The 13072-nt window shown below is 42.9% G+C and overlaps 2 protein-coding genes across 2 annotated transcripts; both read right to left on the bottom strand.

Moving 5' to 3' along the window:
• Positions 1-2056: 2056 nt before the first annotated feature.
• LOC134620838 (nexilin-like) lies at positions 2057-8217 on the bottom strand. The gene is made up of 11 exons (XM_063467148.1): positions 8021-8217; positions 7792-7940; positions 6222-6422; positions 5957-6130; positions 5345-5533; positions 4803-4994; positions 4405-4449; positions 3953-4147; positions 3613-3834; positions 3336-3521; positions 2057-3253 (listed from the first exon to the last, which is right to left on the bottom strand). Exons 2-11 carry the CDS (start codon positions 7912-7914, stop codon positions 2873-2875), a joined length of 1908 nt encoding a protein of 635 aa, XP_063323218.1. The 5' UTR covers positions 7915-7940; positions 8021-8217; the 3' UTR covers positions 2057-2872.
• Positions 8218-8908: 691 nt separating this feature from the next.
• Positions 8909-9574, bottom strand: LOC134621307 (uncharacterized). Its single transcript, XM_063467730.1, has 2 exons — positions 9263-9574; positions 8909-9162 (listed from the first exon to the last, which is right to left on the bottom strand). Exons 1-2 carry the CDS (start codon positions 9572-9574, stop codon positions 8953-8955), a joined length of 522 nt encoding a protein of 173 aa, XP_063323800.1. The 3' UTR covers positions 8909-8952.
• Positions 9575-13072: the final 3498 nt, after the last annotated feature.

Raw genomic sequence — 13072 nt, forward strand, 5'->3', positions numbered from 1 at the left:
GTTTATTATATTTTATTTGCAGTCTGTTTGGGTTCTGGTTAATCTTCCAAGTTTAGTAATATTAAATTGATTCCCTTTGTGATCCCTATCCTTTTTCCCAGCCGTTGATGGTCCTTTGTCTCATGTGTGTGATGTTCTGCTTTGCTATCCTTGGTTCTTTTGTGTATTCTGTTCAGCTGTGTTCCCCAGGTGTTTCCACTCTGCTCTTACCTCATGTGTGTATCTACGTCTTCAGTCTTCCTCTGTTCTTTCTCACATTGTTGTCATATGTGTCCTCACGCTGTGTGCTCTACGTTTCCTCCATAGTTCATGGCTTTCCATGTGAGGTATTATTACCCTTTATACTCATGTATTTTGATCTTCTTGATATTGTTTATATATATATATATATACTACTGTTTATGCTTTTTCATTAATATGTAGCTAAATTATAAACAGAAGGGAAAGTTAATGAAGTTCTGAGAAATGTGTGTGCTTGTAAACTCTTGTTTAAGTGTGTCTGTTTCACCCTCTACTGCGCAAGAGGAACAATGTGTTCTAGGAGATGAGAGACGACAAAAGGAACAGACTGACCATGAAATAATTGCTGTGCAGAGAAATATTGTTGACCTGTATGTGACCCTGTATCTAAACCATGTGTCTCAAAGTACTATGAGGAAAAGCTGAGGGGACTGGCCCTCATCTTCCTCTCAGATTATAAGAGTGTTGCTCCTTCTTGCAAGAATTAAAAAAAAGCTTTTCCAGTGCATCAGTCTGACAGTGACGTAGTTCCTCCTGCAATGTGCATGTTGTAATTAGCAGCAGCACTGTATACAGAAGTATTAGCCTAAGCTTATGCTAGCACAACTTAAAACCTTTAGAAACCTCGCCCAGAGCAAGGAGGGCTAGAGGGGCCTCTAAACCACAGGCGTAGACCCTCCAAATATGTGGATAGGAATGATTAAAAAAGAAAATACATCAAATACATGTTTTTAAATTGACAGTGTGTAAATTGCTAAGACTATAAACCCCTTTTTGAGGAACTTGCTCCTTGGTTGAACATTATAACCACGGAAAGGAATCTGCTGTTGGTTCCTGCTGTGTAACTTCTCAAGTCTGAATGCAAACTGTATTTAAATCATGTTTCAGCTGTACGTGTTCTGAATACAAATTTAGAGATCCAGATAAAGAAAAATAACAAAACTCTAATACCTACATTTTGTGACAGAACAACAACTAAAAAGGTGCAAGTCTCATCAAGTCCAGCTGATGAACGGGCAGTGGGACGATGTGGTTCGAGGGCAGTTGCCTGCTTTGTCTAAGGTGTAGTCAACCAAGGATGGGATCCAAACATGTCTTTGTAAGGGAGGAAAACTTTGTGCGGCCTCCTCCTTGAAGCTGCTTCATCCTGTGTTCACATCGTGTTGCAGTTTACTCAGCAGTGTTATCCTGTAGTTACAAGGCCCTACTGCAAATAATGTCTGGTTATCTCTGCCCTTTGTAAGTATTGTGTTCAAATGCAATCAATGTCAGGTCACAAGACATTTTAAATACTAAAAAATAAAACTTATAGAAAAAAAAGCTATGAACCTATTCTCTGATTTCATTCTTAAAAGGTTATATTTATGTATTTGCAGTTACCTTCCCACAGTCTTTTCTTATGAACATGTATAATGTTCCTTTATTATGTGCATGTCTTTATTGTTGTATGTTTTCTCTGCACAGCTCTGTGTTGGACAAAAAGATCTCAGACGGTTTGGAACCATGGTGCGCTGTCCATTTCTTAACTGATCATTCTGAGTATTTGAACACATTTTCATCATTTTTATGGAGGAATTTTAATTTTGATAAATTACCACCCACTGCATTTCCATGGCATACAGCTCCAGCTCCATTCATTGTACTGTACTATGGATGCATGCTACACTGTGTTTGTGGAGTGATGACGGGTTTCCTCAGGTGTGGCTTGTGGTTACTCATTCTTGACGGGACGGTCCGTCCTTTCAGGCAACAGGTTGCAGTTTGTTGCTGCAAAGGTTGTAACAATGAAAGAAATCAACAATGCAGTTCTTTGTGTTCATTTTATTACAAGTTTTTTTTTCTATTTATAATATACGACAAATAATCGGACAAGTCTACTTTTATATTCATTATCAAACCTTAAAACAGTTGTCCTCGACAACTTTAAGTGTAGTACATTTAACACAAAAATGGTTGGTGCATGAAAAATTCATCTGTAGAGGCTGCAAGTAAAACTCAGGGATGCAGCTGTTTTGTTCCTGCAACACGTGGCTGCCTCTAAATCGTCAATATAACTGCTGTTCTTTAAGTGAATGCACATCTTACATTTAACATTTCAATACCTCAAGCTTAACATTTGCCATTTATGGACCAAAACATGTGATATTTACAGAACAGTACCAGAACAGTGCAGGAAATGTGCTGGTATGACGAATATTGTCAGGGCTGTGCAGGAGAGATCGTTTTGAAGTTTTGGTGCAGCCCGTGTCGTGGGAACAAGAATCACGTCTGTTTTTGGCACAGGTATCATCTTCCATCCTAGAGGGGAGTGCAGCTTTACATTTGAGCAATACGTAAACAACATCTTGTCTTTGTTTTTTGCATGTGTGTTATGTGTCCCTCCCTTAGGAATGCCAAGCACACTGCTATTTCCTTCCCTCTGTTTGACAATGCCAGGAGGGACGACGTTTTACAAAAGGAGTGAGAGACAGAGGGAAACTCTCCAGAACACGAGGCGGCATCAGTAGTCGTAAGCTGCAAGAAAGAAACAGAAGAACGGTTATCCAAATCGGCCATCTGGCCAGAGTCTACGAGGAAGAGGAGCATGCGATCCACTTCGTGAAGAGAGGTTCATATCCAGACGGGCATGCAATCACACCAAGGTGGTCTTACTTTCTATTGTGAGGATGCAGGTACTTGCTGCCGTGCCTCTGCTGTTCACAGCCTTGCACATGTACTCTCCCTCGTCCTCGGGGAAGGTCTCCGGCAGGTAGAGGCAGTATGTCTCTCCTCTCTCTATGTACTGATAGTCCTCACAATCTTGAAGCATCTCTCCCTCAAACCACCAGGTCACCTCTGGCTTTGGTTCCCCGGTGATCTTTACGGTGAACCGAACTGGCTCAGAATCTACCACCGACTGGTTTTTGAGGGGCTTTTTAAACCACGGGGCCCCTGACCTGGCGTGATCCTCCTCATCTTCGTAAGCCGCAGAGCCGTTAATGATGCTACCCTCGTCCTCCACGTCATCATCCTTCTGCAAACAGAGGACAAAACAATCACCAAAACTTGTTCGTGTGTTATCTCGGCGCAGTTTGTCATGAAAATGGAAGATTTACTTTTTGGAGAGCAGCATCAATCTCCTGCTGCTCAAACTGCATCCTCTGCAGTTTCTGCTCCTCTATCCTCCTCCGTTCCTCCTCCTCTCTGGCTTTGGCCATCTGCTCAAAGCGGGCTCGCATGTCCACTTTCTGTTTGAACGGTGACTCTTCGGCCCTCGCTGGAGTCGTTTCCTGGTCCTCATCCTCCGGAAAAAACAAAAACTTGTAATACATGCTGCTAAGATCATCTTGATATGAAAAAAAAACACTTACATGTGCTTTAAAGTGCTCTTACCTCCTGGAACCGCTCAGCTTCTCTCTCCTTAATTTCATCATCGATGGCCTTCCTCTTGGCTCTCTCCATCTCGATCTTCTTCTGAATCTCCTCCTCAGTCAGCTGCTTGATCTTCTCAAACTTGGACTTGAGGCTTTTGGCCTGAATGGAGCCGGTTCTCTTGAGCTTAGTGAGCTCTTCGTACTCTTTGCTTACAACTTCTGAGCTTTCATTTATTTCTTCCTGTAACGATATTTGGAACACAACTTTAAACATTTAGTTACATTTTTCTGTAAAACACGCTGTCCACTCGACTGGCTGTTGTCTGTATGTCTGATATTTTCAGCTGTTCGAGACTGACCTCGCCCATCTCTTGTCTGAGTTGTTCGAATTCCTGCTTTTCTTGCTCCATTTTCTTTTTGCGCTCCTCTGCCTTGCGTCTCCTCTCAGCTTCCTCCTTCTCTTTCAGCAGCTCTTCAAAGTTGATCTCCAGTTTCCTGGGGTGCAGGGCTTCCTGAGACTCACTCTTTACCATCCCTTCGTTCTCATCTAGTACCTAAACACAGAAGCACCCACAAAAGTGTTTCAGTATTTTAATGTTTAATGAAATCCTGCAGCAGTAACGTCTTCAATTTGCAAAAGCAATTACAAATCTAAAGCATTACAAACATTAGATAAACAGCTGCATGCAAAAAAACCCAAGATGCATCGTCTGGAGGCCACTGTGTCCTTGTATGTGTAGGGAAAACATTGATAATAAGACTCTTGGAGTAAAAATAATATATACTATATTTGAAACTGAAAATCTCTTACTGTTTCATCTCCAAATGCAGACTTTTCCTGATCCAGACCAGGGCTCTTAAAGAAATAATTGAGACAAGGAAACAGCAGTGCAGTTGTAGCATCTGAGCCCATCATTACTGATGTGCAGCATGAATCTATTACAGACAACACTTCTGCAGGGTCACTTAAAAAAAGTGTTGGCTTAATTCCACTGATGCTGAATGAAACTGTGTTTGATTGTTTTACAAATATCGTAAAACTGCTTTTTATGCATGTTTTCCTGCTCTGTAACAAGAGACAGCTGAGCAGCAAAGCAGCAGCAAATCAACTTGAAGCTTTAACAGCACAAAAAAGCTGTAACACATTAGTGATCAGTCCAATACATGCAGACTGTGCGATGCTTTTGTCACCAAGTGATGGACATTTACCATGCTCTTGCGGGCCTCAGCAAACAGCCTCTTTTCCTCCTCCAGTCTCCTCTTAGCCTCCTCCTCTGCCCTTTTCTGCTCTTCCTCTCTCCTCTGGCGTTCCAGCTCCTCAAAGCTGACACATATCTTCCCAGGCTCAGTGCCCTCCAGGTTCAGCAAGGCCATCAGCACCTCGTCATCCTCGTCTACAAGCTGAGTGAAAACCCAACAGTGCAAAGACCACATTAATGTTAGAAGTTTCTGACTGCCATGGTTTTAAAAAAGCAGTTGATCTCAGCGCCTGTACACACAGAGTAAAGGCAGCTCTGCACAGAAAGCTCGATAATTATCCAGACTAGTTTGTTTCACTAACCAAGCCAACCAGCTGCTGACTAGAGTCTAACATTCAGCTGGCAGATGATCGCTTCCTCACGCACAAAATTTCAATCTACACTTTTAAGGCAATATCAGACTTTTGACAAACAAATTCATTGATATAATCAACAGATATGTATCCACTCTGAGAGAAATGTTTTGTATTAAAATGCAGATTTAATATTGACCATGCTTTTCCTGGCTTCAGCAAAAGCTCTTCTCTCCTCCTCCATCCGTCTCTTGGCCTCTTCCTCTGCTTTCTTGCGCTCTTCCTCTACCCTTTGTCTCTCCAGCTCTTCAAAGCTCAGTCTCAGTTTTCCTGGACGAAACTCCTCCTTGTCTTCCTGTTCGGGCTGAGTGCTTTCCTCGTCTTCTTCCTGATGAGACACAAACATATCGCAAACCCTGATTAGGCCATCTTCACAACACAAAAGTGATTTGGAAGCGCAAACACAAATCCCCTAAAGTTGTTTTTTTGAGATGTTAATCCCAGGAGGACTTCTGAAATATTTTCACATGGCTCGTGATTTATATCTGCACTTCTTGCTTGAAATAACTGTACACTGGAAGATGATGGCAGTCAGAAGGAAGGTTGTTGTATCCGTCTGTAGATATGTATATGTGGCTTTTCTCTGGTACCGCCCTAAGCTTGCATAGAGGAGGGTTGCAAAGCAACATGCAGATGTACAGCAACTATGGGAATGCTAAAGCTGCTAAAGCGCACTTGTTGCCTTCATGAGATCTGCCAATGAATCGCACATGTACAAAAGCTATGCTTGCTGTTTTGCAGTCATGTGTACCATTCCCAGCCTGGCCTCCTCAAAAGCTTTCTTCTCCTCTAGCAGGCGGCGTTTGGCTTCCTCCTCAGCTTGCTTCCTCCTCTGCTCCTGCCTTTCTTTCTCCAGCTCCTCAAATGTCAGTTTCAGCTTTCCAGGAGTCACTTGAACCTTATCGGAAGCTTTCTCCTCTTCATCCTAATGCAAGAGAATGCAAGAAGGCAGACCTGTGGCTGTAAAACACAATATCTCTTGTTAACACTGCATTCATATTGATATCTTCATTTACCTGCTGATTAACTGAGCGTCTCTTCACTTCCCGGAAGGAGCGCTTGTTTTCGTCGTAGCGTCTTTTTTTCTCCTCTTCTGCCTTCCTTTTTAGCTCCTCCTCTCGATTCTTCTCCATGTCTTCAAAATTCACTTTGATTTTGCCGGGAGGTCGTGACGGCTTCGCTGGGACCACACGTACCAGGATTGTCTCATCTCCTTCCTAAAAAGTAAAAATAGCCGATAATCACGGTCTAAAGTATTCACAACAACAATATCATAACAATTTATATTAAAGCAAATGTGACGAGTCAGATATGTTTGTTTACTGTGGGTTTTTTGTCTTTCTGGCAAATAAACTCAAAGGGAACACAAAGAAACTGTGATTTACATCATTATTATTATTATAATGTGTGTCGTCTGCAGCACTGAGAGAGCAAAGCTCCCACATTCACTGGGACTGTGTGTGGGTAGGGAGCGACTCTGCAGTTCGCAGTAGGTCAGTGTACGGGTGTCAGTCTAAGATAGCAGCAGTCACAGCAGGGAAGGCTAGAGCTAATTCTGTCTGTGGGAGGTGTGGGAAACAGCTGCCAGTCATCTGCTGTCTACACCTGGCAGCTCTGTTCCAGCTGTTTCCAGATCACAGTCAGTGCATTCCTATATGTGAACAGGCTCTTTTTAATGGTGTGATCATTGTCTTATGTGGTCAACGAGGCACAAAGAAAATAGTTAAAACAGCAGTCAGGGGTCAGAGTAGCTTTTTAGACAAGCTTTGAAGAAACTGTGATTTGACTTCATGATCTGATCTTTACCATAATCTGTCCTGGATACACGTAATTTTGTTACATAAGTACAAAGTAAAATGGAATCTGTCGAATGAAATTCAGTTCACTGGTACAGATTCAGTCGAAATATTTGAATAAGCAAACATTTCAGTTACACTCAAAGTTATTGTTTCAAGTTTATGAGGACAAAATATCTTTTGGGTTTGTCTTTTTTCCGATTGTGTTTCAGTGAAACCAACAATGTTACGCTCCTGCTCTTTCACATCCCAGAGGAGAGGCTCACAGTGTTATTAGTGATGACTGAGGCAGAGCTTTGCAGCCACATTCAAAGTTTCAAACTGAACAGGATCCATATAAAAGTCCCATTTTCAGACAGCATTGTGAACCTTATTGTTTTGCTACAGCAGCAGAGTCAGGGCAAAGAAGTAGTGCACTGTTGCTTGTAATTGCCTATTTGGCACGAGATCACTTATGTAACCATTTCCAAGAACTGCACCGTCTGAATGTATAAGAAGCCTGAAAGTGGACTAATTGGAAATCTCCGTCTGATTTAGCTTGAATCGTTTTCCTGCATAGTGAGGTTAAATGTGTGCCAGCAGTTCACAGACTGGTCGTGTTAGCAATGCTACTGGTGGATTCAGACCTACATCCAGTCTGTGCCAACTCTTTGGATCTCAAATGCCAATTACAACTCATCCGAGAGGCAGCTGAGGATTAACCTAATCATTACAGTAGTAACCACACTGGTTCATCGCAGCCTAAACACCAAAACACACTTTGTTTTTGGTTGAGCCCAGGTTCACTGACCTCAGCGGCTTTTTGAGCCAGTTCTTTCTGGATTTTGGCTTTCTCCAGCTTATCCTGGGCCTCCCTCTTCTTCCTCTCTTCCTCCATCCTCTTCCTCTCCTCCTCTTGTCTTTGTTTTTCCATTTCTGCAAACTTCCCCTTCACGCTACCTGAGGATTTCACAAAGCGAGACACAACCCTTAAGCCTCGTCTTCCTCCCGGATCGTTATCGCTCATTACCATCCCTTACCTTTGATTTTGGGGACGTAAGATTTTTCCACCTTCGCTGGCTTCACCTCCTCTTCCTCATCACTGGAAGCAAGCAGTTCTTTTATCTGTGATCGAGCAGATAGAAAGTGTGACGAGGTGAGGTTACGGTTTAGCTGGGATCATCTCCTTTGCCACTCAGGAGCCATGCTGGTCCCAGCAAGAACACGAGCCTAATCCCTGCTAATAGCAGGGTCATGTGGCTTGCAGCAGGCCTCTGATTGGCCCGTCGTGTTGTTGAACAGATAGGGGATGAGTGCAGGTGTCCGAGCCTGGCCAGCTACGGCACAGCAGTACACAGGAAGGCCGTTTTGTCTGAGTGCCTGATAATCACATAACACCGTATCACTTTATTTCACCGCAGTCGATTAGGAAGAAAAGCCGTCTTAACCCTGGAATTCTTGATCTCTGACATTCCCAGTGGGGACTGTATGTTTGTATTTGTGATGTCTGCTTTTTTCTAATGGATCAATGACGTTTTGGTGATATATTAAATCAATTCAAAGCAGTTTACCATCATTGACTAATCTGATTAGTTGATCACTGGATTCAAACATTTCGGGCATCGTTGCTGTTTCACTATCATGTGACCCACTGGATATTTGATATATGGTGAATTCTGAATTTAAAGTAGTGGTGAGAAAGTTGTTCAGTGCACGACTGGCAATAACAACGTTTCAGTGCATATTAATATGGTTAAAGATGGCTTTTTATAAAAGGTCACTTTAACAACAAGCACAGGCCAGTTTGACTGAAAATGAGCTCATATCTAAAACGTTTAGCAGGTTAATACATGAGATGTGACAGATGTCGGTGCAGTGTAAAAAAATGAGTTCTCTCACAAACCGGCAGTCTCTGTCACGGCGCCATGCCTCATCATGCCATGCAGATCACAGTGGGAGGTTAGTGGGGTTATCAGTCTTTGACCTGCTGCTTCCTGCGATGCCACTCTCTCTCCTTGACGTATTGCTCCTTCCTCTTCTGCTGCTCCTCCCTGTTCCTCTGCCTGCTGCGCTCCTCCCTGGCCTTCTGCATGGCCTCAAATTTGCTCGTCACGTTCTCCTTGTCTTTGTTGAGCTTTGGCACGTAGCTTCTTGCCACCGGCTTTCTGGATCTGAGGAGTTTCTGTGGTTTAACAGTCGAAAAAATGATGAGTTCATTGATGTAGCTGTGGGAAAAAATGGTACCAGAAATGTAAAGATGCTGTCAGTGTTTTTCATCTCACCTCTTTTTTGAATGCCACATCAGAAATGTTCTGGTCTTCATTTGTTTCAGGCTCTTCCTCCTCCTCGTCCTCCTCCTTCTGTGAAACACCATTAACATCTCCCGAGCTCTCATTTTTCTTTTCTTTGTGCTCCAAGCCGTTCACGTGTGTCTTGTCGGTCTCATTGCTCGCTGTTTCATTCCTGCGACGAGGTTTTTTATCTTCTGTGGATGCTCTCTCACCTCTACCCTCGACGTCATTGGCTGTCACATCGCTTTCTTTATCTTCCACGTCGTGGGCATCTACAGCTGCCACCTGCGCCACCTCAGTCATGTTTGTACCACAGTGACAGGCCGACAAACACACTCTGTTTAAAGTTCTTCACCTGCAAAGCACACAAGTCATGGTTCAAACACTGATGACCAACCAACCTTTTTATTCCACCAAACGTGTTTTTAAGAATCTGCTGTTAAACACACAAAGACAAATGGTTTAGACACAACTCACTCATCGACACAGCAGAATAAAAGCTTCAAACTGAGCTGACAGATACATGCTAGGAGGGGTTTGTTAACCTTTGCCATGTAGTGCTGCACATAAGTGCTCCCTTTTAGCCGACAGCATGGCAGACTACATTCATTTTACATGATTAAAATCCTAATTTTAAAGTTTTTTTTTATTAATCTGTGTTTTGAATGAATCATTTTAATGCCATTTCCATCTTTGTCCAATTTTATTTTTCATCCTTTAGCTGAATATCAACGTAGTACTTTACTGTCATTTTGCTACATTTCGCAGTTACTGTCTGTCCGCATTGTCACATTTTTACCACTTCAAACAGAGCTGTTACTCAGTATCTGGAGAAAGAGTGCAATGGAAGCTTGCCGGCCCCTATTTATAGCCCACTTGTGGATCTAGGGCATGTGATCGTGACTATTTCTGATGACTGATAGGCAGTTGGACACAGCTCAAGCTGGCACCCACATGTCGCCCCACAGACCCTCGACAAAATGGCCAAACTGAGAGCAGGACAACTGGATGAATGAGAGCTGTTTGGACTGTTAGTCACCCCACACTAAAACTGTTGCTGTGTATCAGCGTCCCCAAATACCTTTCAGACTCAGATATGAAGATCTCACTGTGACCCGGCACAGCTAATCAGAAGCTCTGCCATTGAACCAACAGTCACCACACTGAGGCGGATCACTGTAGGCCTCACAGGTGGGCTCAGCCCGACTTCAGAAGTATTCTACGCACTTTTACATTATAGCAGAGAGTGGCTAATTGAACCAATTATAGTTACCAATTTAGTCCAAGCATGATTTTAGGCCTACAACACAATGCTGGAGCCAGGGCATCTGGTAGATTGTAGCTTGATTTAGGGATGGCTGATTTGATTTTCCACCCTCATTTTAAGAGGTGAATGCCAAAGTCAGACAGTGACAGTGTTTGCTGCCCTTTGTGGATTTTCACGCCATATTCTGACTGTTTAAAATCCAATTTAGAGGGATTTTGAAAGAAATCCACTATAAATCTATTGCTGCTGATAAATAAAAATAACCTGCTTTGTAATAAATACTCTCAATATTTAAACACCAGCGAAAGTAAAAACGCTAGTGTGATTTCTGTACACAGCTGGCAAAATCATGACATAAAAGCCTGATTCTAACCTCAGTAACGTTTAAAACAGTTATTAAGCAGTGAGGCTAGCCACACTAATGAGCATGGCGTAAACCAAAGAGTTGGTTAATCCTAATTCAGGGTGTAGGTAAATAATCTAAAAACCACACACTTTGGTCTTTTCAAATCCCCCCTCGTGCTACAGAATGATGAAACCAGACTTTACCTCTTCAGTGCTTTCGTCCTCCTGCTTTGATTTATTTGATTTCTTATTCCTCTGGGAAGCCACAAAACTTAAAGTGAGACCAAGCGGAACAATCCGAGGAGCGGCCGCTTCCACCACCTCGACTGGCTTCTGGTTGCTGGTTGCCTGTTGGTGAGCAGTTTCCTTAAAAGTACCGTTACTTTCTACCGGATACTGCATTCCGCGCGCGCCTGCTGCAGGTTCAGCTGTTCAGCCCCGCACGCGCTCCCACACGCACGCACGCGCGGACCTATCCCGGTCATTTACTCACAGCTGCATAAATAATCTCGAAGCCTTTCTTTTTAATTTTGTTTAAGATGAACAAAAATAAATACAGTAATTGTTTTGGAGGATTTCTGGCTACAGACACAGCGTTACTTTTGTCAGATTATTATTTATGTATTTATGAAAAGATCATTACCAAAGTGTAATTAGCGAGCTAATTATTGCTGTGATTTTATACCAATGACAACAGATAGATAGGTTATCATTTTTGTGCAGTTTTTCGGTTTTTATTAATTTGTCTGATTAACGTTTTTGTTTTGTTTTGTTTTTAGAATGAACAAAATGAGTACCTTGCATCATCATCATCATCATCATCATTATTATTATTATTATCGTTGTTGTTGTTAACCAAGGACGAACTGCTGAGATAAGAGCAGCTCTTTTGGACTGTCTGGTAGAACTGGAGTCTAAATGCAGACAGATTATAATTATCTGCTCGTTATCCAGTTCAGCGCAGATTCAGGACTTATCAGTTCAGAGGGACAGCAGCTTACCCTTTCTTTTTTTCTAAAATGACCTAGATGTCGCTGTCAGTATGCTATGCAGTGACAGTTGGTGCTGACATTGTTGTGCCAAGAGCAACACAAATCCAGTTGTTCAGTGTGTCACATGCGCTCAGAAACCAGGCATCTGTTTAACTTATCTTAAGTCAAATAACTGAATAACAGCTCCATGGTAGTGCTGATAAGCCTTCTTCTTTAAACTGAGGTGACAAAGTGTTTCTCTCACTGTAGATGGATGTAAATAGAAACCTGGCTGCAGACAGCCCGCTCTAATGCCCCCATGCACAGCTGCTGACTCACTGACCACACAGGCATCCGGCAGAAAGTGCACAAAGTTAAGTCCCCATTCAAGCACTCTAGGAATGTTGCAGACAGTTTTTGAGAGGCTGCACACAAAAGGCTCTGCTGATCATGCTGCTCGATTGTCTTTGCCTGAAGAGTCAAAGCTTTGGTCATATCCACTTTTTGGACATGCCAAAAATGTAGGAAAGCTTCATGATTCTAGCAATTACACTGTGACTATGTGAGAGGTGTTGATATTTTGGACCCCCCACCCCCCAAACCGAAGAGCTAAAACTCTGGCTAGTGTTGCACTTCTAAGTGAAACATGAGAGTCACGGTGCCTCTGGAAAAGAAAGAACTGGAAAAAAGCTCGAGGAGTCCTTTGAGGAAACAACATTAAGACTGTTTGAAAGTTGTGTTAACTCGTCCGGTGCATACAAATCAACAAAAGTGCCCAGTGTAGATAATAAACACAGAGAGTTTGCCAAGGTCACTGCACGTCTTCAAGCAGGCATCGAACTTTGGATTGTTGTATCTGTGTCTCGACTTTGACTGATGTTTGCATTTGAATGATCACATGGACTTCACATGTTCATTGCACTTCCTGCCCAGATTAAAGCATTAGCTGGTCAGGGGTACTGTTCAGTGAGCTCTCGGGGCACTGGGGTCTTGGTCCTCCTCTGTTTCCGAGTCCGGTGGGGTATTAGGGACAACAAGGGGACTGCTTTAAATAGCACCACAGCTGTGGCAACTAATCAGCACTGCAAGGACAGCTAACCTGAGTGAGACTGGGCCTTAGCATCAGCTGCTGCAGCACAACAACTCAGACTCCCCTATGGATATTTCATGGTGGTACAGCCCGCGCCCCCACGCTGAAACCTCTGTAAAGTGGCTCAC

This window comes from Pelmatolapia mariae, linkage group LG23 (assembly GCF_036321145.2).
Source record: "Pelmatolapia mariae isolate MD_Pm_ZW linkage group LG23, Pm_UMD_F_2, whole genome shotgun sequence".
Lineage (NCBI taxonomy): Eukaryota > Metazoa > Chordata > Actinopteri > Cichliformes > Cichlidae > Pelmatolapia > Pelmatolapia mariae.

Excerpts from the sequence above, each read along its gene's own strand:
- LOC134620838 (XM_063467148.1), bottom strand. The coding sequence starts at position 7,914 with ATGGAAAAACAAAGACAAGAGGAGGAGAGGAAGAGGATGGAGGAAGAG. Across the intron at positions 6,423-7,791 it reads TGGCTCAAAAAGCCGCTGAG|GAAGGAGATGAGACAATCCT; the intron begins GTCAGTGAACCT and ends TTTACTTTTTAG. Across the intron at positions 6,131-6,221 it reads GACGCTCAGTTAATCAGCAG|GATGAAGAGGAGAAAGCTTC; the intron begins GTAAATGAAGAT and ends CTCTTGCATTAG.
- LOC134621307 (XM_063467730.1), bottom strand. The coding sequence starts at position 9,574 with ATGACTGAGGTGGCGCAGGTGGCAGCTGTAGATGCCCACGACGTGGAA. Across the intron at positions 9,163-9,262 it reads ATGTGGCATTCAAAAAAGAG|AAACTCCTCAGATCCAGAAA; the intron begins GTGAGATGAAAA and ends GTTAAACCACAG.